At 35.1% G+C, this 26,260-nt stretch overlaps 1 protein-coding gene across 1 annotated transcript in view; it reads right to left on the bottom strand.

Moving 5' to 3' along the window:
• Window positions 1-21,732, bottom strand: part of LOC101678300 (serpin B6-like) — a 71,927-nt gene extending 50,195 nt beyond the window's left edge. The window contains 1 exon segment of the mRNA XM_045069057.1: window positions 21,677-21,732. Coding sequence (XP_044924992.1) covers window positions 21,677-21,732 — 56 coding nt within the window.
• Window positions 21,733-26,260: the final 4,528 nt, after the last annotated feature.

Genomic DNA, 26,260 nt, shown 5'->3' on the forward strand with positions numbered 1-26,260 from the left:
TACTTCTGCTTTTCTTCTCAAACCATGTATCTTTTGTTTTTACACTCAAGAACTGTTACACTCTAGAATTTTGCAAAATCTGCATTAGCCTAAAGTGATATTTATTGAAAATGAAAATACTCATAATAATTTTCTGTTGGCTCATGTTTGTGTCAGTAAATGAATTTCTTTTCTCAAAATATAAAATATGTTTATGAGAAAAACAGATCCAAGTGCTGTCTTCTTTGAAGACTATATTTATTCTGACATGGTATTAGCACAAAATTGTTATTAAAAAAAACTAGAGTGTAGTAATAACTTTAAAGTTTGCAGTCCTTAATTTACATATAATACTTTCAAGCATAATTTAAATAATATCATTGAATCCTCTAGATCCATTCTAAATTCAGAGATACAAACAATGGATATTAAAGTACAACTCCCAATGTGAATTATTCATAACATTTAGACAAGTTTTCTGATCTCCAAACACAAGTTCATCTAAATTAAAAAAAAAACACACACACACATTTCTTACACCAAAAGTACACTCATTAATAATAGTAATGTTGAAAAATACAAGTGAAATAGGAAAATAATTAATACTTCCATTTTACTCAATTAATAAATCTCAATCAATTATTTCTTTAAATATACAGGTTAATTTTCCTTCTCTTTAAAGAAATCTAGAAGTGGGGTAGATGGGTGGCTCAGTTGTTAAGCATCTGCCTTCAGCTCAGGGCATGATCTCAGGGTCTTGGGATGAGCCTTGCATCAGGCTCCTTGCAAGGCAAGAAGCCTGCTTCTCCCTCTCCTGCTCCCCTTGCTTGTGTTCCCTCTCTCACTGGGTCTTTGTCAAGTAAATAAATAAAATCTTTTAAAAAAGAATCTAGAAGTAACATAAGAAGGTTAAAAGCCTGATGTTTCAGGTGCCTGGGTGGCTCAGTGGGTTAAAGCCTCTGCCTTCAGCTCAGGTATGATCTCTGGGTCCTGGAATCGAGCCCTACATTGGGCTTTCTGCTCTGCAGGGAGCCTGCTTTCTCCTCTCTCTCTGCCTGCTTCTCTGCCTACTTGTGATCTCTGTCTGTCAAATATATAAATTAAAAATATTTTTTTAAAAAGGCTGATGTTTTATAAATAACCAATCTCTGTACATTTTTGTCTGTCATAAATATAGCTACATAATTAATTGTGTTAATTTATATATATAAGGTACTTTTACATTGAATTTGGTGGCAATTCAAGTAAAAAATAATGTTTGAGAATCATATCACTCTCACAAAAATTATACATAATGCCATGTGACATAAATATTCTTTTTAAGATTCCCTGCACTAGGCACAAAATATCTATAAGTAAAGCTCATAGAATTTACAATTATTTTTTGAGAGAATGTTTTTGTTCCAATTCTCAACTAATCATATGCATTCAATACTATGAGGTTTCTACATGGCAGGCCAAGGGAGGCTGCTAAACAAATCCAATCCTTATCATGCTTTGAACATAACATCTGACTTAGCCTACCATGAACCAAACGTTTCCTGAATATAAATTGCTTCTGAATGTAGAAAAGTACTATTTTTTCCTAGATGAACAACCTTTCCTTTCTCGACTTCAGCTAAATGGGCTTCTGTTATCAAATACTTTTGCAAATAGAGTATAAAGTCATAGTTTTAATTTCTAACAAAACAGGAGATTATTAGATCCAAAGTTAAGTACACAAATATTGAGTTGTACAGAGCCCATTGTATTGGAAATGTAAGTAAATATTAGAATAAGCTTATTGTAAGTAGAAAGTCTATAGAAAATGCCACTGCCATTATCAGCAGATACCCTTTATGTAGTGTTTATTCTCTGCCAGTACCCAAATGAAGTACTTACCATAGATTAACTCATGTATTCTTCCAAGGTCTATGAGGTAAGTAACTATTATAGCCCCATTTTGCAGGTGAAGAAATTGATACACAAAGAGGTGAAGTAAATCAGATACAGGCAGAGCTAGTTTTATACTCAAACTCTACAGTCTTTCTGCTTAATTTGTCTAGCCAGCTTTTAGATATGTCATAAGAATTTTTATTGTTTATAATTATTGCTATTATTATTATTTTACTTTAAGAAAGTAAAAGAAAGATCTAAAGCTCCTAACAAGAAGCAATTTTTTTTTTTTCAAATCTGGGTTGCTTTCAGATGAACAGATCAAAGATTAAGGAGAGGAGAGTTTGGTTACTAAATCTGTGGCTTTAAATGTAGCTATCAATCAGAGCAGGATCAAGTTTAGGCAGTGAAATTTTGGGATTACATAGAAGTCTACCAGTGCGATAAAAATAAGCATGCATACATTTTTCCTTTTGGAAATCACTATTTATGAATCATTTGCTTGAGGAACACAAAGGTCCCTTAGAATGGTTATCAGATACTTCGTAAGTGGGCTATAGCCCTACCTCACAGCAGAGCCTCATATATGCACTGGTCTATCTCCAGGGCTACCAACTACTTGATATCATCTAAAGGAGTAAACATTATCTTTTGTTCCTTCTTCATTTACATAAGATGGTACCTGTTCTTGAGAAGGCTCCTCTATTATTTCTCTTAGATTTTTTCCATAATATATGAAATTATAGAGGTATCCTTATGTCTCTGACTTGGTGGTGGCATTTGTCATATAGCATTACAATTAATCCGACTGATATTTACTGTCATCAATCTAGTCAAGGTGCCAGAAGTAAAGTTAAATAATCCCACTCCTTAGAGAAACTTAAAATTATTTAATATGGTGAATAAGACAGTAAGCAGACTACTTCAGGTTAAATTGCTCTAGTTAATTTGACATTTATAGGATTAATGTGGAGATGGATCCATTAAGTTGTCCAAGATTGATTAGAAATGCATTAGTATCGTGTAGTATATTATGGTATAGTATAGTATAGTATAGCATAGCATAGCAGAGCATAGCAGAGCATAGCATATGTATAGATCACCCAACTAACTTTTTTACTCAGACTACTACTCTGGTGATCGGATTTGATTATCTTGGATGTGCATCAATCAATATCCTAATTAAAACTGACTTTTAATTCAGTTTTTAATATGCGAAGTTAATGTACCAACTTAGTAATTGAGAGTTAGGGTGATTTACCCACCAGGCATGGACCAAGTAGAAGAAGTAAATTCAGGTCCTTTAACATGATATTTGTCAAAAATATTTTGTTCCTGAGTTGTTTTCTTTGTGTTATTCCTCAAATTATTTGGAACCTGTGGAGGGAAAAAGGAATGATATTTGTTAAGGCATCTCTATGATTCCAACACTTAAAACAATAAAAGTGCAAATAAAGTGATTGTTTTCCTATATGGTCATACTGATGAATTTTTGGGGGGAAAAATAGGCTTTAGATGAGTTTAGGTATTTGACCTGAACCTTGGGCTTTGGTGGAAGATGATGCATTTTCACTTTGGTACTATGTACAAACTAAGATAATGAGGTTTTTACAATTGAATTGAGGTGTAGAAAAGGTATTTTAAGTTACCTAGTATGTTGATATGCCTTTCCTTTCAGCTGAGTATCTATTGCTATAGAGCGGTAGTTCCCTAGACTAGCAACATCTCTATCATTGGGACAACCTCAGTTTTGGCTGTACATTAGGGATAGCTGGAGGCATTCCAAACCACCTATATCAGAATTATTGAGGAAGGGACAAAAGCATCAATAATGTCCTAAAGCTCACCAGGTAATTCCAATGTGCAGACAAGATTGTGAGCCATACAGAGGTATATGTGGAATTTTAAGAAAAGATGAGGACCTCAGGCAACTTGCAGGGTTGGGAGACTCAGCAAAGGCAGAGAGGACACTGCGAGGAGCCAGGGCAAGAAGCATCACTGAAGGACGAAGAGAGTGTTAGTTATAAATTTGGGGGGCCTGGGGCACCTGGGTGGCTCAGTGGGTTAAAGTCTCTGCCTTCAGCACAGGTCATGATCCCAGGGTCGTGGGATCGAGCCCCACATTGGGCTCTCTGCTCAGTAGGGAGCCTGCTTCCTCCTCTCTCTGCCTGCCTCTATGCCTACTTATGATTTCTGTCAAAGAAATAAAATCTTAAAAACAAATAAAATCTTTAAAAAAATAAAAATAAATTCTGGGGGCCTAAGTGCAATGGACTAAATGCTTATGTCCTTCCAAAATTCATAGGTCGAATCCCCAGTGTAATGGTACTATGAGTTGGACCTTTGCAGAGTGAATCCCTCATGAATAGGATTATAAAAAGGATCCCAGGGAGAACTCTTGTTCTTTTTCCACCTTGTGGTTACATAGAGGAGCCTAAAAACAAAACAAAAACAATAACCTGAAAAAGACTCTTACGAGAACCTGACCATACTGATGCCCTAATCTCAGACATCTAAACTCTAGAAATATAAGGCATACATTTCAATTGTTTATAAGCCACCCAGTCTAGAGTACTTTGTTGTAGTAGTCTGAATGGACTAAGAAGTTAATAAGGACTGCTGGGGCATATATTTATTATAGACAGCATGGCCAGAAGCTCTTAACTAGTTCAAGCTTCAAAACATGGGCTACAACAGTTCAATATTCAGGTACAGCATTTCTTAAATAATAGATGTGGCTTAGGCAATAATTCAATTATAAAGTAAAGACCTCTTTCTCTGTAGGTTTTTCTGCTGGATTTTAAACTGCAAGCCAGGTCCATTGAGCCTGTATTACTTCCTAATTGTGTAGTGCTGCCAGGTTTAGCAAATAAGCATATAGCATGCTGTTTAAATTTGAATTTTTGGTAAAAATAAATACCATTTTGAAATAGGTAAATAGATATATGTCCCAAATATCTCATGGGACATACTTATAATAAAAAAAATGCTTGTTATTTATCTGAATTTCAAACTTAACTGGGCCTCTTGTATTTTAATCTGAAAACCCTTTATTTGTGTGACTCAATATTTAAATTGGCATTATTAGACCTATGTTGGTAGAATTATATCAGCTGCTTTGAATTCTCTTCTGTGTTAAGAGCCAAGATGGAAATCAAAGGAAATGTTTTAATGTTTTAATACAAGTAGCTTGTCTGTGAAATCAGGTGTTTCAAAGAATTGCTGAAGGAACTCCAGGCAGGCTTGCAGATATTGTTTGCTCCTTAAGAAAATATGTTTAAGAAACTTGTAGAAATGCAAAAACAGGAAAAAAAAAACACCTATTTTGCCTAGCACATGACTGAGACTTTTATTTATTTTTTTAAAATATTTTATTTATTTATATGGCAGACAGAGATCACAAGCTGGCAGAGAGGCAGGCAGAGATAGAGGAGGAAGCAGGCTCCCCGCTGAACAGAGAGCTTGATGTGGGGCTGGATCCCAGATTGTGACCTGGGCTGAAGGCAGAGGCTTTAACCCACTAAGCCATCCAGGCGCCCCATGACTGAGATTTTAATTACTCTTTTCTCCTCTCCCTGTTTTTGCAATTACCATTCAACTCCATCTCAGGTAGTAAACCTCGAGTTTCTCAGCTAGGTCTACCAGGGAAAAGCAAAGAGAAGAAAGAATGTAACCATGTGCAAATATGCACATGTATGGAGGTGGGATAGTGAAATAGCCTGTTCTATTTTCTGAGCCTGTAATTAAGTCTAATAACAGATGAAGTGAATGCTGTGAGGCACACATACACACCCCCAACACACACAACCTAATTCCAACTTTAGGACCAAGACACTCCTTCCCCCCAGCTGCCTGGGTCGTTGTTGCTGACCAGAGGCTTTCTCTCCACTTAAGGAGCTGCCTCCTCACCCAAGGTTAGGGCACCTGCACAGGAGCAGCCAGCATCAAAGGATGAGCGGAGCTAGAAGAACTAACCCTAGCCCTTTGCCTCAATGAGACACTTTCAAAGAACCATCTCAGCTCTAAAGCTTCTCCAGGGATTTGCTGGGGCATTTGTTATAAGTGCATTGCCCTTCAACCTTTGTCTGCCCAATTCTGCTTCCCTCACTTCTTTAAAGTGTTATTCCAAAGATTACTTCCCAATAAAATTTCTGTGTCCAAATCTCTATTTTAGGAGAATATACTTATAAAAATACTCCGCAGCTATATTGTATCTATATCTATATATGTGTGTGTATAGATAGATAGATGATAGATAGATATGTTTTGCTAACCAATACTTAGCTATTTGTCACAAAAGTCCTTATTCTTAAAAAGCAAGCAAACAAACAAAGAAACAAAACAAATAACAACAAAAACCACCTCGACCTCTCCCTGATTTCCACTCAACTTTCCTCCTTCCTTCCTTCCTTCCTTCTTTTTAAACTCTTACATGTTACTGGGTATAAGCCAAAAAAATCTGATTTGCCTTAGTGAATGGAGTTTGGAGATTCTCTAGAGCCCTATTTTATTGACTCCCTAATTTTATTCTAATTTTAGAGAACTCCAAGGAATTCCAAGGCTTTGGAAAACATACTTTGCAACATCTCTGGACTTAACAACTTTAGGAAACAGATATTCTTGCTTTTTAAAGATTTATTTATTTGTTTTTGTTTTTGTTTTTGTTTTGAGAAAAAGAGAGAGTGAGCAATTTGGGGGAAGGGCGTGGAGTGGGGAAATCTGCAGCAGATTTTCCACTGACCTGGGAGTGCCGCATGGGTCTCAATCTCATGACCCATGAGATCATGTCCTGAGCTGAAATCAGGAGTCAGATGCCTAACTGACTATGCTAACCAGGTGCTCCTAGAAAACAGAGATCTTATCCTATTGGCAATGACAAGGACCAGCGCAATGATTCAGATGTTGAACTGTTACATTCATATAAGCACATTGTCCTAGCATAGCTTTGAGCTCATGATTTTATTCTATTTTTTTAACTTAGTGAATTTATAATCTGATGTTTTCCAATCCAATTTTATTTGAGTACCTCTCTAATCCTGTTAATAGTTATGAGGTCAAAATCATTAAAGAACATTGCTGTTAAAGCTAAAATATAATCCTATATATTTGGTGAAATAATCTATAAATATTTTAATCACAGGCCTTTGAGAAAAAGAAAACTACATTGATGTTGGAATAAATATCTATTATGTGTTGGCCAGCTTTCTGAAATGAAGTAAAAACTACATATATAAAATAAAATAAAAAACCCCAGTCACTCAGTAGGCTTACTTACATAAGGATAAGTACATTGTGTCTTATGTTGTTCTCTCTTATTATTGTACAAAAAAAGATCTTGAAGTGAAAGTCTGTATTCCAGAAGTCAAAAATTCTGATTAATTTTCTGGGAGGAGTTTCATTGTTTTAATAAGAATTATGAATAAACTGAGAATGATATACATTATCATATTATGAAAACATTTGTATATTACTATGTTCTCTGTGTCTTCCATAAACTCCACAAAATTAGTTTGGGGACTTAAGTGGCTATTTAATAGCCACAACCAAATCTCTCTTGCTAACAGAATCCAATCTCTTTACCAATACCCAGGTGAAACTATCCTTCAGAAGAATCCAAGTACCTGTCTAGCCCCATTTAGTGAGTCTTTGTGGATACAACACAAACTTCATAATCTTATTCTCATTTCCAATAATTGGTTAAGGCGTAAGTATGTGATAAAATTCTTGCCAAAGAGATTTGAGTAAGAAATGGTTCTAGATGGATTATAGAATATTTCTCTTCAACTTAACACACACACACACACACACACACACACACGCACTCATTCACACAAATGCAAGCCTAGAATTCACCTTCTTGACATCTTGAATGAAGACATAATACTTAAAATTACTACGTCCCTTTTCAATGAGGGTAAAAGCCCATGAAATTTTACAGAATTTGAGCAGGACTCTGATACCTCTGAGTCACTAGAACAACCAATAATGGAAATACTATACTATGGGAAATTTTTCTATTGTAATAAATATGACTCACATTTAAAGATCACCTTGGTCTGGTATTCTGTAACCAAAATCAAATGGATCCTAACTAATATATCTCAGGAACACAGACATTGAAAGCAATTTGAACCTCCTTCTCTCAAGACCCCTGGATCTCTGTTGCTGACTTGATACACATCTTAATATATCTACCAATTCCTGTAGTTTTGTGAGTTTTTTTTGTGTTCTTCAAATACTTACTGAGCACACGTGATATGTTGTACTGTTCAGTACTGTTGCCAATATAATCATAAGCTTCTGAAACATTTTAAACAATGAACTACATAAGCTTCCTAAAGCTGTTGTAATAACCACAAACTAAATAACTTAAAACAACAGAAATATATTCTCTCGTTGCTCTGGATGCTAGAAATCTGAAGTCTAGTTATCAGCAGAGCCATATTCCCTCTGAATAATATCTGTCCTTATAACCTCCTAACTTCTGGTAGTTGCTTCCAATCCTCGTCATTTCTCAGCTTGTGACACATCACTTCTATTTCTCCCTGTCTTCACATGACTCCCTCTGTGTATCTGGCTCTAAACCTTTCTTGTTATCAGGATACCAGTTATTGGATTTATGGGCCACCCTAATCCAGTATGACCTTATCTTAAACTGAATATATCTGCAAACATCCCATTTTCAAGTAAGATCATATTCACAGTTCTAGGAGAATATGAAGTTTGCTGGGACACCATTCGACTCTGTGCAGGGAGCAATGTAATCTAATTGGAGTTTCAAAAATCTTGTTCTGTCTGCAAAGTGGACCATATTTCTGTTTTACTGATACTCTGCTTTTCTAACTTCATGTAGGCCTAGAAATAAGAACACCAAATAAATCAGATTAACATGTCATTAGAAGTAAATAAGTCCTATGAAAAAGGCAAAGGTCTCCCTCAATACTCATAAAGCATTTACATTAGAGAATAAAACTATACCTGTTGTATTGTAGACTTTTTTGTGACTATGCATCTATCCTTCAGGTTTTATCTACTTTAGGTGATGTTGCCTGTGTGCTTTTTAGATAGATGAACTGTTACTTATCATAAGTAATTCATGTTTTCATTATACTAGTATCTATTCCTTCAAAAATGTTTATTTTCCAGTGACTGCTATAGGCTCTGGGAATATAGGAATGAATAATAATAACAACAAAAATAAGAAAATAAATTTCTTGGTGATATGAAGATTAAATTCTAATGGGAAAGTGGAAAAGTTAGATATTAAGCAAGCAGGTATAAAACATAGATAAAAACAATTAATGGTAGGCAGTAACGGTGCTATGAAGGAAAACAAAGGAGGACAAGAAATGAACTACAGGATTTTTCTTTTGAGATCATGTGGTCAGGGAAGATGTCTCTGAGGAAATGACATTTGGCAGAGATATGAATGATGTGAGAATCCAAACCCATCGATGACCCCACATTTCCCTCAGGATAAAATCAAAACTTCATGTTGTTGGAAAGGCCATATTAATACCCTCATTTCACTCATTCACTAGTTAACATAGTTAGGAAATTTTAAAAAGCATTTCTTACTAGAATCAGCATGTTTTTCATCAACAAATCTCAGACATATATTTACAGAGTTAAGCCAGTTTAACTTTGAACTTTAAAACAGACATGTACACACAGTATTTTATTCAGTGGTTTCCTACGGTGAAACTTCTCACAAATTTCAAATAGTCTTTAATCACAAGCCTAATATTTAACTTCTAAGTCTAATATTTAAAAGCCATCTTTCATGCAAACATATATGTGTTTGGTGTATACACACACACACATACACATACACACCTATATATACATATACATATACATATATATATAATTTATAAACATGTTTATTCTCAATAAAATTCATTTAAGCTACTAAACTAGAATTAACATTTTGAAATTCTATGCTTTTTATGTCTTTTTCATATCTCCTAACACAATTATAAAACATAGTTAATATTTAACTTCTACAAATTCCAAAACAGAGTTGTATTTCTTCAATTTTCAGTGATAAATGATGATACAGATAACAGTGATAAAAGATGTCATATAGAGGAAACATGAAAATCTATCAGTATATGCTAAAAGGAAGCTGAATCTCTGTAACAGCAATTACGTAAAATAACTTAATATGTCCAATGAGAAAAGGGTCTTAAAAGCAATTAAATTAAGATGTTTCTGGAGAATAAAATTAATTCTTGTCACCTCTTAGACACATATGTTTTCAATTATTTGAAACACAATTTAGCAAGGATAGAATTATTATAGTTAGGTCAAACATGTATTCTGCTGATGAAGCAAGTACAGGCAGGAAATATCAAGCATCTTTAATAGCATCATCTTTAATTACAAAGTATATGGCAATAATGGGCCAAACTACCAACAGAGACATAACTTTTAACAACTACTTTAGTATTATTCTGAGACTGAAACAAATAGGGAGCCCTGAACATAAGCCAAACAAAATAGAATTAATATGAGGTCTATGGGAGAGTCAATTTGCACAGCCACAAGTGCAGTGAGTATTAAAATACTGAGCTACTGTACATGTGTCATAGTTGGTGAATAGTATAATAGTAAGCACAATGAGTGGTAAAATTATTTAATAATACACATTCTAGTATATATGATCTATCTAACATACAGAACCTCTCTGCAGTTCAAGTTTGGAAAATGGAGCACAGGTTTTGGCGTGTATGTCTGTTGCAGGTAGAGTAAGGTTGATACAGATATTTTAATTATTTCAGATGCATAGGACAAGTTTCTAAATTTAGAGTTTAGAAGGTCTTGGATGAGGAAAGAAGCTGTTCTACAGAGCTGAGGAAGACTTATTGTGCATCCCTCCCCAGCCCTACAAATACACATACACACAAAGAAATGCCTAATCCTGTCTGGGATCAGGCCCTGATTTCAAAGAACTGAAGAATGTTAGAAATCTGTTGTGTGGACATTATCCATTCCTTAGAAAGGTTTGCAGTTCTTTGTGTTTTGAAACAATCCATTTATGGTGGTTGGCATGGGAAAAGGGGGCCATGTTGGCTCCTTGTGATAAAGTCTTTAGGGAGGGAAACTGTCCATTTAACCTATTTCAGGGTACACACCCCAACATGTCTTGATGGTATGACACTATGACCCCATCTTCCTACAAGGCCAAGGAGACTCTTGCCAGCTCCCTAGCTGCCCTTCCCCTGCTGGGTCTTCTATGTGTCCTGGAACAATTAGCTTAAAACAGCTTTTGAGTATTGACAATCTGTCAGTAATCACTGCTTAAACTTTCTTTGGTTTCCTCTTTTTTTACTCTGGTTTAATAGGGGACCTCAGCCAACAGCTGTCCCTCTGTGTTTAACCAATTGTTTACTGAATGGTCTATGCAAGGAGCATAGCCATTTAACACTCCCTTAATAGAATCAGGCTAAAAAGAGTCAAACTCCTGGATCCAGGAACTAGCTCAGTATATTTCCACGTACCTCACTCTAGTGCTCACCCTACTACCGCATGTGGTCTGAGTTCACTTCACGCTTAGGACAAGTGTGACCTGTGTCCAGATAATAAAGTCATGACAGATGGTGGAGAAAATCTGTCATGAGACAAGAAGGACAGAATGGACAGAAATAAGAGGATAAGATGGGAGGCAGTGACTTCAGTCTGCTACCAAATACTCACTCACTAATGATGTCATTTCATGGAGAAGTCTCGGAAAGGATTAATATGGCTCCTTATATCACTGCATAGTAATAGCTCTATCACAGCAAAAGGTCACATACAACTTCTATAAATTGATAATGATTGGAAATTATTAGAATTAACTGATTAATTTGTGCTACAAGTTAAGTCACATGTTAAATACTTTTTAAATACACAATTTAAATGACTTCAATAACAAAAGAGGATATTTTATAATTATCACATATATTTTGACTCACATATTCATATTACAGTACTGATTATTAAATAATCTGAATATTATCCATGTGCCTAAACTTAAGTGTTTAAAAAGGAGTTTCTGACTTGGACCTAAGTTAACAATTTTTCTAAAGTCATAGAGAAACATAAATGTCAGGAAATATGTCTCAGTTACTATGTACACATTTGACAATTCTTCCAACAATCTTGGAATAGCCAGGTTATGAGTGAATTGGTATCCTTTGTATAATGAGTTTCTATAGAATTAGTTTTTATTTTATAATAGGTTACAATAACATAAATATAATTTTTCTTTATCTTTATAAAATGATAGTATGGGCATCAGTATGTTTATGGATATCAGCTGAACTGATAAAAATCTTTTGGCAGGACAGAGCACATAATCAACAGATCTTAATTTCTTTAGATAATGGAAACAATATGAAAATGAAGAATAAAAGTTTTTTTTGTATTTTTTGCCTTGTTTACTCTCTTGTTTTTGTATAGTATCTTTTTGTTCTCTTATTTTTGGTTTATATAATAACTTTAAAACTGAAATAGACAGGAAAATAAATTGATATAGCTATAACCAGGTACGGAAGGTCTATTATCTGGAGAGTTTTAGAACAGGATGTTACTTGCATTTATCTCTCCATTTTTTATTTAACCTCAAAGTTTCATACTGGTGTGGACTCAAGGGAAAGGTCAACTCTTGATTGAATACCTTTCTGAAATGTGTTGGTCTAAGGTCATCTATTGTTCAAGGATTCCCTAGAGAATTTATTCTTTTCTCATTTGAAATCTTGCTCTCTTTTTTATGGTCATAGTCACAGTAACACATTTTATCTCATGGCAGGCATAGGCTGGCTTTCCTGGACTAGTTTTTCACCCCATAGATGTTGCTCTTTGCCACCTTTATCCTGAGACCAGGATAGGTTATTCAGTCAATGCTCATATACAACTTCGCTCTTTTATTTGAGAGCACCTAAATTGGTTAGCACTGAGCCTCCTACCAAAGGGAAGTCAGTGTTTGCTATCTGAAATTCTCTGTACTAGACATTTTATATTAACTCACTTAATCCCACAGAGTGATCATTTTAGTGAATGAGAAAACCAAGGGAGGGCGAGGCTAACTTATTAGCCCAAGATCATGGAACTGAGTGATGGACTTGGGCTAGCTTTTCCAGAGCCAACAAACAATGTTGGTCATCATGTTACACTGGCTCTGGTCCTGGACAGGCAACTTCAGGGGCAGAGCCCATCTATTTTTGATGGTGCTTATATCTAGTGGGTAACACAGCATGTACATTTAACACATGGTCTACAAACAGTTGTCACATGAGCTAATGAATAGTATTTTCACACTTTTCTAGGATAAATACAACATTACGTATTAAACATTTTGAACTCCTTAGGGGAAAATCACAAGGGGCTAGAATGATTCAGAAGTAAACTTCCAGGGATTATATATCTCTTCTGCCAGTCACTAGTCAGGTGGTATTGTGCAGTTTGTCTGTTTAAATGTCTCATATGGGGATGCCTGGGTCGCTCAGTTGGTTAAGCCTCTGCCTTTGGCTCAGGTCATGATCCCACTGTCCTGGGATCAAGTCCCACATTGGGCTACATGCTCGGTGGGGAGCCCGCTTCTCCCTCTGCCTCTGCTGCCACTCTGCCTGCCTGTGCTCGCTCGCTCGCTCGCTCTCTCTCTCTGGCAAATAAATAAATCAAATCCTTAAAAATAAATAAATAAATGTCTCATATGTCACCTGGATATGAAGACATAAATAGAACTTACGTCATAGGGTTGTAGAGAATAATAATACAGAGACTGATACAAAGTTTATTCCCAATTGATATGAAGTATTATTATCATTAATATTTACACTTTTTTCATGATTTGTTATAGTAAAATGTTTCATATAAAATATTTGCTTAGATAAGTTTTAAGGAAAGACAAAACTTTCTTTTGGTATCATAGAAAAGTAGAATTCCTTATCAAAAGAATTCATTTATGGGTATTTAATATAATTCTTTGTCCATTTAATCTATAAATACTTATTAAGTAGTAATTATAGTTATAGGTGGTTTGATTGTTAATGAGATACCAGAGAGAGAAAAACATCCCTCATAGACTATAGAGTCTAATGAGAAGAAATGTGAATATCATTACAAAATTCGACATAGTACATAGGAAGTACAAGACAAATTTTAAAGATCCTGTTGGCTTTATTCAGTGACAAGGCAACACCCCATCTACCAGGTAGAAAGGAGCTCTGGTAAATGATATTTTATTTTATTCATTTATTTATTTTTTATTTTTTTAAAGATTTTATTTATTTATTTGACAGAGAGATCACAAGTAGGCAGAGAGGCAGGCAGAGAGAGAGGGAAGCAGACTCCCCTCGGAGCAGAGAGCCCGATGCGGGGCTCGATCCAAGGACCCTGGGATCATGACCTGAGCTGAAGGCAGAGGCTTTAACCCACTGAGCCACCCAGGTGCTCCTCTGGTAAACGATATTTTAGATGAATAAAAATATATATGAACACCTAAAATATATGTGAACTAAAATTATAGAGTACTTATATTCATTTCGAAAATCTAACATAGGAAAAATAGGAAAGACAATTTCAAAATAAAGCCTAGAAGAAGCAGGGCCTCATTGTCAGTCTCCTGTAATTCAGGCACGTGTTATTTACATTTGTTTCAATGCTCTGTACACTAATAAAGAATGCAAAACCCAGGGGGAAGCCATGACTTACTCACTTCATACTTGCCCTGGATTCCATCTTAATGATAGTCTCATTAACAGAGCAAGAGACAAATAAGCCACATCTTTATAAATTGAAAATGAAGTACAAGTATAGGACTTGTTCACTGTCAGCCTTCAAATGGTATAAATTGAATAAAGTGCACACCTTCAAAAAATTGTATTTTGGGGCACCTGGGTGGCTCAGTCAGTTAAGCATCTGCTTCCAGCTCAGGTCATGCATGATCCCAGACTCCTGGGATCAAGCCCCTCATCAGACTCCCTGCTCAGAGGAGAACCTGCCTCTCCCTCTCCATCCCTCTTCCTGCTGGTTAACTTTGTTGCTTTCAAATAAATAAATAAATAAATAAATAGATAGATAGATAGATAGATAACATCTTTAAAAAAGTGTGTGAATATATCTACATACCTGTTCTACTTTCTATCCATTCCAAAGTCTGTCATGGTATCATATATGGCAGCAGATGGACCTCTGTCACTTCCTATTTTCCAAGTACTCAGAATCTTGATTCCCATTTCCCAGGTGGCATTGCCAATCCAAATTCTCATGGCTGCATTATGGATCAAAATTTCCTGTCTTCTTGACCCCTTCTCAATTCAATAGTCAATATTTCTCTCAGTAGCCATATACTTTGCCTTAAATTCTCCCACTGCAAACTCAGTTGTTTCCTGGATTTGTTAGACAGAGAAATCTATTATACTCCAAAATCTCCTTAAAAACCTGCATATTCATGGTCACCACTAAATTCCAGCAAAAGGAAGAATTCTCTCATTCCTAGTACCAACTCCTTAGAAACTGGTGAATGTTATAAATCACAATTATTATTTACTTTAGCACACAGACTCATATACAACACAGACCTGATTTTATTGTTTATTCAGCCTTAATGGCTATGTTGTATGTAAATATAGGATAAGAGATTATCTGTTGTCTTATTATTAGAATAGCCTTTGTCATACTAATAATTTGGGGGAGTGCATTTACATTAGCTTTATATTTTAGTTTGACTAGTCAGAGGGATTTTTTGTTTTGTTTTGTTTTGTAAACTCTTAGAACATCTGAACATACATAAATATTTGTGAGAAGGGATTTGTTTAAGCTACTATATCAGAAGTACTCAAAGTAGCTACAGGGATTGCACACACAGCTAGACGGATATTGCTCTGGAATAGCCCTTGGCTACAATAGACTAATTAGTCTGATTAATGGATTATACACTTCTAAAGAGTTTGTTTTGAAACTATTTTATGGATTACAGAGTATTAAAACATTTGAAATAAAATTTGCTTTTCTTAAGTTCCAAGAAGTATTTCCTTGCATTATTAACCACCTTAGTATAAAAAAATGCAGGTTTTATCTAGGGAGTCATGAAAAATAATACATAGAATTAACTACAAAGCAGATGCCCCATTAATCCAAACAAGTATCATTCCAGATTCCCAGAGACATAGAGACAATTATTTCAGAAACATCAAATTTTGAAGTTTCCTCCACATATGGTAATGGCAGAAATGAGTTACTCATTTCCCAGAGGAAGCCCAAAATTCAGGTAAAGTATAATTATGAACATTTTTATTTTTGTCACTGAATGTAATATAGCATCCAAAAAGTATCAAATGATTCTGACAGATCAATCCCTTTGGAAAATGCACCTGCTCATATTGCTCCCATCATTAAATAGACCAAAAAAAAAAAAAAAAAATCCAGAAACTTTAATTAAGCCCCGTTCCCTCAGTTAATATCACATCCATCTCTCTTTTCCTTGTCATTGTAATGGTGTGCCATATTCAAATTCTGTTTGTTTGTTTTTTTTCTTTCTAAATCTTCCCATTCACCCTCAATTTATTACTATAGAAATTTTCTTGGAGCATCTGGGTGGTTCAGGACATTAAGTGTTTGACTTTGGCTCAGGTCATGATCTCAGGGTCTTGGCTTGGATAATTGTGTGTGGGGCTCTCTGCTCAGTGTGAAGTCTGCTTCTTCCTCTACCCTGACCTCTCACCGACTACTCCTGCACACTTTTTCTGTCTCTCTCTCAAATAAATAAATAAAATCTTAAAAAAAAAAAAAGGAGATCTTCTTTCTAAGACTTCCAGTGACCAACTTATTCCCAAATTTCAATAATTTGTGTCTTTATGTTTTCATCTGTCTGAGAATTAGTTCACTTCTTTCTCCTTGAAACTATCTTCCTTTTGTGCTAAAACTTTCTTTGGGTCATTCTCTTCTATCTGTGGAGACTCTTTTTGTTATATTCCTTGAGCTCTATTTAAACTTATTTTGGCATAGCATTTAAATTATTTTATGTAAATCAGTCCCTGGCCAATTTTTCTCATTCTAAAATGTCCCAAAGTAAATGCTTTAATGGCTAACTACATGGTTCTGCAGATTCTTTTCTGCTGGGATATAGAACTATATCCCCAGTGTCACAGCGTCCATATCCTTTTGGCAATTTCAGCTATCTCTCCAAGTAAATTATTACCTTGTGTTCCCTCCAGTCCATCCTCAACCAAACCATAAGAATTGGCTTGTAAAATCTAAAACGCTGGCTCAAAATTCTGTAGAATTTCATATTGTTTAGAAAAGATTTCATACCCTTTACCATTGTACAAAGTTGAGCCCCCTTGTACCAGTTTTGCATATTGAACTGATTAAATCTCATGAAAATCTTTTTCTATTTGTAAAATACTACTATATTGAGTCTTGAATTGAATGCCAGTCGTCTATCAGAGACCTTCTTTAGGCACTGGCTTGCAAGGAGGATCGAGATGTAAGTTCTTCCTTTTGGGAACTCTCCGTCTACTGCAGTGAAAATCCCAAATAAAAAGCTAATTATAATATAGAGTAATATTGTAATGACAGAGAGATGTGCAAATACTATATCTAAGAGGAAAACTTAATGCCGACTACTCTGTGACCCAGAAAGCTCCCAAAGAATTGAAAGATATGTCTTGAGTTTTCAAGAATTTGAAAGATTTCAATGAAAAACAAGGTAAAAATGAAATATTTAAAGACAGGGATCACTTAAAATATTTTTTCTAACTACCTACTTAACTATCTAGCTATATATGTTTCTCTCAAATTTTTATTCTCAACCTAAAATTTTCCCTGACTTTTCCATTTATTTTGGATGCATTTCGAATATCTCCACTTGGATCTTTAATAATCCATTTAATGTTCACCTCGAGGCCTAATATTTAGTATTAATCCCAAACATAACGATCCGTCAATGTTTTCACATCCTCCTTCTACCATTCTTCTAGTTGCTTAGGTCAAAACCTTTGAAATCTTTTCTATTGCTCTTTTTCTTTTATACCCACATCCAGTCTACTTGGTGTATCGTGTACGTGGGGAGTACTTCCCCATCTCATGGCTTACTGCTCCACCTTCTCCTCACCTTTTCTATTTTTTGCTCAAATGTCTTTTCTAGTCTTTCTGAAATTTTTAAATTATTTTCATTGATTATCTTAATTATTTTATCTTATTTTACTTTATTTTAAACTAGAATCACCCTCCCAGCTGCCTTTATTTCCCATTTCTGCTTTATTTACATTTGCAGTATTTATCAATATCTGACATGATATGTATTTACCTAATTTCTGGTTTATGTATCTTCTCCCACTAAAATATATACTCTATGAGAATAAGAGGTTTATCTGTTTTGTTCCTTGTGGCATAACTAGTACTTAGGGAGTACCTGGCACACATTAGCTGCTTAATAAATATTTTGTATTTGAGGGAATAGATATAATTTCATTGTCAAATTATATGTCTTTCAAAGGCAGTCCTATTGAGAATCTGAGAAGTCGATTGAAATGCCCAGAAGGGTTTTTTTTTTCTGTTATTCTAAAATGACTATATAAATCAGAATTATAACAGTTCCTCCATTGATAGGAGGTTTTTGAAACTCATATTGTTTTCATTGGAATAAATAGTAAATGGTATTTATCATCATATATTAGTGTTTTATTTTTTTAAAAGGCATTATGCTAAACATTTTTTTAATAAACATATATTTTTATCCCCAGGGGTACAGGTCTGTGTGTGAATCACCAGGTTTACACACTTGACAGCACTCACCAAAGCACTTACCTTCCCCAATGTCCATATCGTCACATTTAATTCTTGCAACCAGCCTGTGAGATAAGGTAGATCTTTTCACTTGGTTAAGGTTTAGAAGGCCCAAGACATGTGGCTAAATTGGCAGGCAGAAGATTTGAATCCAATTACTTTAGCTCAAGGGTACATGTTTCAGTACTCTCCCTTTTGTACTTTGGATGTAAAAGAATGGTTGTAATGAATAGAACTTTATTTACCCCCTAAAATTAAAATGTTATGTATTCTTCTAAAGTCCCAATTCTGTAGAAAATATCTATATAACTAGATCTTTTTTTAAACATAAGAACATTTGTTCTGGTATCAAGGAAATTGCAAAAGAGTTTAATATAACAGAATTCTATATCTCATATATGTATTTGTGTATATTCAACAAAAGTGTTTGTTTATAAAGTCACATTTATTTTGCTTTTTTGGACAATATTATATAAGGATTTGCTGTTTAACTATTAAAAACATAATTTTCTTTTTTTTTAAGATTTTATTTATTTATTTGACAGATGGAGATCATAAGTAGGCAGAGACGCAGGCAGAGAGAGAGGAGGAACCAGGCTCCCCGCTGAGCAGAGAGCCCGATGTGGGGCTTAATCCAAGGACCCTGGGATCATGACCTGGAGCTGAAGGCAGAGGCTTTAGCCCATTGAGCCATCCAGGTACCCCAAAAGACACACAATTTTCTAATGTAAGTAATCTAGGTCTTTCATTCAGTTTTCCTCATCAATTTATAACAGCTCTTTGTTACCACCTCTGTTATTAATTCAAAATGCCTCTAGTCTTATTCAACCTCTACATTTTAGTTAAAGAAAGAAGTTTTAATAGATTGAATTTTAAAATTACATTATAAAAATATTCAACATCTCTTTCTCCCTTTGTAATTCACCTTCAAAAAACACTTTGATAATATTTGATGGTTAAGGTCTATTTATTTCTAACTTTGTTTCAAAGACCTGAACTGGTTGTCTCCTCTGGCCCACATTTAATTAAATACAGGTATAATTTCTAATTTTCCTTCAAACTGGCTTAGCAATGTTATATTCCTCTGAGGTAGTTCAGCTTCTTCCTCTGCCTTTTTTTTTATTTTTTTGACAGCTTGTGTCAAAAATTGATTCTGATTCCAAACAGATGGAATTTTCTCCTTTATCTGGTGCCCCTAACTACCCAAAGAGCTAAAATAGACAAGATTCAGCCAACTCTCTCTTCTGATGATTCTTGTCTTAGACATTTCAAACAACAAAATTCCCTCCTGAGAAAATTATGTTCAGTCATATAACCTTTAAGTGAAAGGATTTGGCTTCAAATGTGTTGGTGTTTTTTTTTCTTCTTTGTGAACAGCAGATTATTCTTCTTTGTACTAAATTAATGTCTGAGGGAAATGAATGTCAGAAATTTGGCCCACACAATATTCCATTTCCTTGTCAGTGTCTACCAGGTCTTTTTGGCAGCAACAAAAAGGACTAGCAAGCCACTTTGAATAAAATGTGCTGTATTTTTCAAAGGGAAACACAACACATTAATTTTGCTTATAAACTGTTAAATTATAGCCATGGCAAAATACAGACTTAAAACACTGCTTTATAACTTCAGTAGGGCCACTGGTTTACCAAAATGTTACACACCTCATGCTTGTAATTAAGCTGCCGTACTTGCATTGAGTTACTCAAAATTATTTTTCATTTATAATACAAGTTTTTGAGTTACTTTTTTTGAGTTTTCTCATAACTTTAAAAAAATATATATGGACACAGATAGCCAAGCATATTTTTGAGGCTAGACTTAGACAGTTCTAAATTTCCTTTTTTTTGGGGGGGGGCACTGTTTATTTGTATGGGGTTTGTACTATGTGGGAGACTCAGTTCATCTCCCCAACTCCATTTTTCCAATGCAAGGACAAGTCCTGGAATAGGGCTAGGGCTTCTTTTTTACTTTACTGGCTTTTCACTGGTAGTTCAGTTTAAGGTATCATTTGAAGGTTCTAATCCATTAAAAAAAGGGTAGTCTTTTCAGGGTAGTTCAGAAGGATTGAGCAAACCTTGAGATAACCAATGTGAGCAGCTAGTCACAAAAAGTCTTCAACTCATGGATTGAACATACATCTTAAGCATAGTTAATGAATGATTGTTCGCTTGAATGGAGATGAACAGACTCCCCAAACTGGTTCATCTTTATTGACGCTTTGTCAGTTAGCTTTTGAGACATAAAGCCATTACAAACCTTAGTAACTTAAAACAATAAACATTTAGTTAGAGCACAATTCTAGGAGTCAGCAGTTTGGGTTGGACTCATCTGGATACTGCTTCTGCTCTCAGTTGGGTTTGCTCATTTGTCTGCAGTCAGTCACCAGCTTGACTGGGGGACCATTCATCTGGGATGGCCTGATCTAAGATGACCTCCCTCCTCCCCTGGATTTGTATCTAGCTGGCTATCTTGTTTACCTAGACAATATCTTTTTTTTTTTTTAATTTTTTATTTTTTATAAACATATATTTTTATCCCCAGGGGTACAGGTCTGTGAATCACCAGGTTTACACACTTCACAGCACTCACCAAATCACATACCCTCCCCAATGTCCATAATCCCACCCCCTTCTCCCAAACCCCCTCCCCCCAGCAACCCTCAGTTTGTTTTGTGAGATTAAGAGTCACTTATGGTTTGTCTCCCTCCCAATCCCGTCTTGTTTCATTTATTCTTCTTCTACCCACTTAAGCCTCCATGTTGCATCACCATATCTTGTTTACCTAGTCTACCAGTAAAAATAAAGTAACTTCCAAGGCATACTTTTCAAGCCCTGAATTATCATGTTTATTAATGTCCCACTTACCAAAGTGATATGGCCAAAGCTTAAGAAGAAAGTAAGGATTTGAACATTTTTATAATCAATTTATTATTCCCCAGCATTGTTAATGTAACTGTAATCTGTGAGGTTATTTAAGTATAAGTTCTAACCTTGCTGTTTTTCATAAGGAACTTTGATCTGTTCTTCAATATATTCATATGACTTACCTAGTCCTCCAAATCCTGTAAACACCCTTTTCTAAAACCCTTTTGACATACTCCATGGTGATCCTGAAGTGCATTCCCTCCTGCCATAGTAAGCTGACAAATTTTAATTTATTTGCCTAATGGTGTGCTCCTGGTGGACACAGTGAGACTTTGAATAGTGGCTTTAGTAGTGTATGTTGAGCTTCTCTGAAGTATTAGACTATGTTCTAAATGATAGGATTCAAACGTACATAAGGAATTGTCCTAGGGATGCCTGGGTAGCTCATTTGGCTAATGCCAGCGTTTGGCTCAGGTCATGATCCCAGAATCCTGGGATCAAGCCCTGCATCTGGTTCCCAGCTCATCAGGGAACCTGCTTCTCCTTCTGTGTGCCGCTCCCCTTGCTCATGCTCACTCTTTCACTCTCTTTCTGACAAATAGATAAATACAATCCTTAAAAAAATAATAAAAAAGGAATTGTCTCTATCCTTGAGATTTGACTGTCTACCTGGCAAGACTATTCTAAAATTTAAATTCTGGATACTATACCATGGATGAGATGTTTGTACAATACACAAATACATGTTTTTTTGAGAAGTTATTGTTTAGTCCATAGGCAGAGGATTTTTAGTACAGGACATGATCCCTTTGGTAGGAAGAAAGAGCCCAACAAATTAAATAGAATCAAAGAGTTTATTTAAAAAACAAAAACAAACAAACAAACAAAAAAACTCCCTCTTGATTCTGATCGTATAATTTTACCTGAGAGTATACAAAGGGAGTTGTACAATTTTATTGGGTCCTCTTCCAAAACCATTACTAGTTCCACATAATGCAGTGGGATATCCCCAAAGCAGTAAACAATAGCAAGAAGAAGGTAATTTCATAGTTAAAGCTCCCACAATTTAACATAAAGAAATGACATTTTAAGACACAATAAAGAACCCAATGGTTTAAATGCCATATTTATTTGCAGATAGTCTCTGTTTTCTTGACATATTCCCTCTAAACTTAATGCTTGGGTAGACTGGGTAATGCTAAGTGAAATCTGGCAAGATGTCTCACACACACACTGAAATCTATTCTCCATTACTAAACACCCTTACATTCGGATCTTTATTCAAAAATATATTTTATCATAATTCATCTTTCCATTCCCTCCCAGGTCTTAAAAGAAGGGTTAATACTCTTTTATTCTAAAATAAAGTTTTCCTTCTCTATTCCTCCTTTTTCCCTTTTGGAGTGTTTTGGTTTATGGTCTATCAGTTAGCCCTCTTTATTTCTTTATATCTTTACTTTCATTCTGCCTGTGAATTCTTTCCCATCTGGAATGGAAAAAAAAAAAAAAATCTAGGCGTGGATTACTTTAAGAACACTTCCTTTGGGGGCGCCTGGGTGGCTCAGTGGGTTAAGCCGCTGCCTTCGGCTCAGGTCATGATCTCAGGGTCCTGGGATTGAGTCCCGCATTGGGCTCTCTGCTCAGCAGGGAGCCTGCTTCCTTCTCTCTCTCTCTGCCTGCCTCTCAGTGTACTTGTGATTTCTCTCTGTCAAATAAATAAATAAAATCTTTAAAAAAAGAAAAAAGAACACTTCCTTTGACCTTGATAACTTCGAAGTTCTCATTCTATACTTCTTTTTGCTCTGCATGAAAGAGGCAGTTCTAGCAAGGATAAACTTAACAAAAGTCCTTCTTTCTACTACTGCCTACATTTTCAATCTTTAAATTTACTACTCATACTTTTAATGCCCTTACTTCATTAAAATCACTATCTTTACAGCACAAAAGCTCAGCAAAGCTCATTTATTTTGCCCTAATCCTGAGAAATCACACCCTATGCTGCCTCCTTCTTCTTCTTTTTTTTTTTTTTTTTTTTATGCTAAGAGAAGGAGAAAGCAGAGTCATGGGTGGTGGTAAGAGTGAGAATTAATTTATCTCAGTCTCCAGAAGGAGAGGATATCTTGTGTTTTCTTCTTACGTAATTCCAGTGGTATTCTTTACATGAGTTTGGTTGATTTCATGAGACATACCACTTACTTGAAAATAATTTCTTGTGTGTTTCCCCTAATAGATCATCTTTTACTGCAGAAAGGTTCATACTTCATGTCACTTTATTTTTGCAGGACACAGCAAAGAATATGAAAACTTACAAGGTGCTCAATATCTTTGCTGGCTATTGATGGTTATAAGAGCCAATAACCTGAACATCCTGATATGTTGGCAGTTACTTAAAGAACAGTGCATCCTGAGAGATGAACAAGGTTGTTGAGAAGATTGGTAAAAATTTTAATGCTTGCTTCAACACTTTTAAATATTGTATCTTTTTAAACTCTATTCTACAGGGAGACAGGCAAATATACTTCAGTTCATTTTCTCCATTTTTCCATTCTTCTCTAAGTAACTGAGTTTTTTGTGGTCTAATACTAGGATACCTCCATCAAAATCTTGCAGAAGCAAATCAGAGAAACAAAGGAGAGAAAGATTAAAAATCTGAGAGTACTCCTTTTTTCTTCCCAAGAAAACCAATGAGTGCTTACTCTTCCTATTAATTGTTTTCAGCTCTGGATAGTCAAAGCTAATATGATTTGAATGGGAATGCTTCTTTTTAATGGAAGAATCAAACTATGGCAAAAAATTAATCAAGGACATATCCTAAATGAAAGATTTTAATCCTTTTTGTTTCCATACACTACGACACATTCCTAAGTGCTTGGGAAGATTAGGCTGATGACTCGGTATCTATCTTAAAGCAGGCAAAAAAAAAAAAAAAAAAAAAAAACCATAGCGGAGAAATTCTGAAACTTACCTTGACTTATTCTTAAAATCAAAACTAGTGTACAGGAAGACCACTAAATTCATATGAAGAATTTACATTAATAATTACCATAATAATAATATGATATAGATTCAGTGCAGAGGTAATACCTGATACTATTTCTTGTTTAAAAAGACTTGTTTCAGGGGCACCTGGGTGGCTCAGTAGGTTAAAGCCTCTGCCTTCGGCTCAGGTCATGATCCCAAGGTGCTGGGATCGAGCCCCGCATCGGGCTCTCTGCTCGGCGGGGAGCCTGCTTCCTCCTCTCTCTCTGCCTGCCTCTCTGCCTACTTGTGATCTCTCTGTCCAATAAATAAATAAAATCTTAAAAAAAAAAAAGACTTGTTTCATATCATTAAAACACTTTAAATCCAGATTATATATTCCAATAAGAAAAAAATTACAAAGTAATATATATATATATATATTTACATATATATATGTAAATGTTGAAAATAAATGCTGTAATAAGTGCTCAAGTAATAGGTATATTTAAAAAAAATACAGCCCAGTCAGCATAAAATATGAATCTATGCATGTGTGGAAGAATAGCTAGTGGGTAAATCTGACCCGTTACTGGAAATAGCTGGTTTGAAAGCTAATACTAGAGCTTGGTAATGCTCTTTCCTCAAAGCATAATGCAGATTTATCATGCTTTTCCTTTGGGGTAGATGAAGTGCTGACATAACAGTTCATTGTAAAAATCAGTATGTTCAAACCCAAAAGGGCAAACTACTTCAGAAATGCTTTGCCTCCTTAAAGACAATTTTCAGAGCTGCTGTTACTCTGAAACTTTGTCCAAACTATTTCCTCCTTTAAGAAAGCACTATAAATAAATAGAGCCTATGACCTTCAATTCTCATCCCCTCTAGCATTTATAGCTTGTTATTAAAAGAGAAAAATATCTCTTTTCTTACCTTAAAATTGTATACATGTATACTATATCTACCTCATTATAATTTCCAATCAGCTGTCTAAAGTTGCTTTGCATATGACCTCTTTTTTGGAAAACACACACAGAAAATCCATTTGTCTCTATGTCCCTTGGAGAAGGTGAGATTATTTCAAAAGCTTACACATACACATACACACAACTTTAAAATTATTTCCTCTGACTTCATCCCAAGGTTTAGCCAGCATTCTATTTCCTTACACTAAAGCAACAGAATTGTACTTTTTTTGGTGTCTTCACAAAAGCTTGTCCAATGTGTTTATACAAATACATCACAAGATGATATTCTTGTTTACAAACATTTGCTAATGTAGTTACAGTTTCTTATTCTTTAAGTTGGCATTCTAAAGCCTCCATTTTTCCTATGTGTATGTCCGGAAGGCAGTACGCCTGGTCTTGGAGACCTCAAGATCTGGAGCCTGGCTGTCTGCAGCAAGGCACAACTGATGCTCCCCTCTTAGTGAGAATTTGGGCAAGTTATTCTACAGTCTTGGGCCTCAGTTTCTTCATCTCCAAAACAAGGATGACAATTGCATTTTCCTTGTAGAGTTGTTATAGTAATTAAATGAATGTAGATAAAACTATATTAAATTGAACTGTGCCTAGAACATAGAAAGTGCTATTTATGTGTGTAATCCTGTTTTTATATTTTGTATAAGTTCATATCACACTGGTCTATTTGCTGTAATTTTATTATACTCTATTTTTTTTCATGTGTGTATATATATGTAAATCTGATTTTGCAATCCCCTAGATTCTCTTTACATCTGTAAAAATATTTTGCATGTATTTTTAAGTCTCTTCTGTACTACCCACAGTCAAGTATAGTTTCACCCACAG

The sequence above is a fragment of the Mustela putorius genome, unplaced genomic scaffold (genome assembly GCF_011764305.1).
Source record: "Mustela putorius furo isolate JIRA1106 unplaced genomic scaffold, ASM1176430v1.1 tig00000083_pilon_pilon_pilon, whole genome shotgun sequence".
NCBI lineage: Eukaryota > Metazoa > Chordata > Mammalia > Carnivora > Mustelidae > Mustela > Mustela putorius.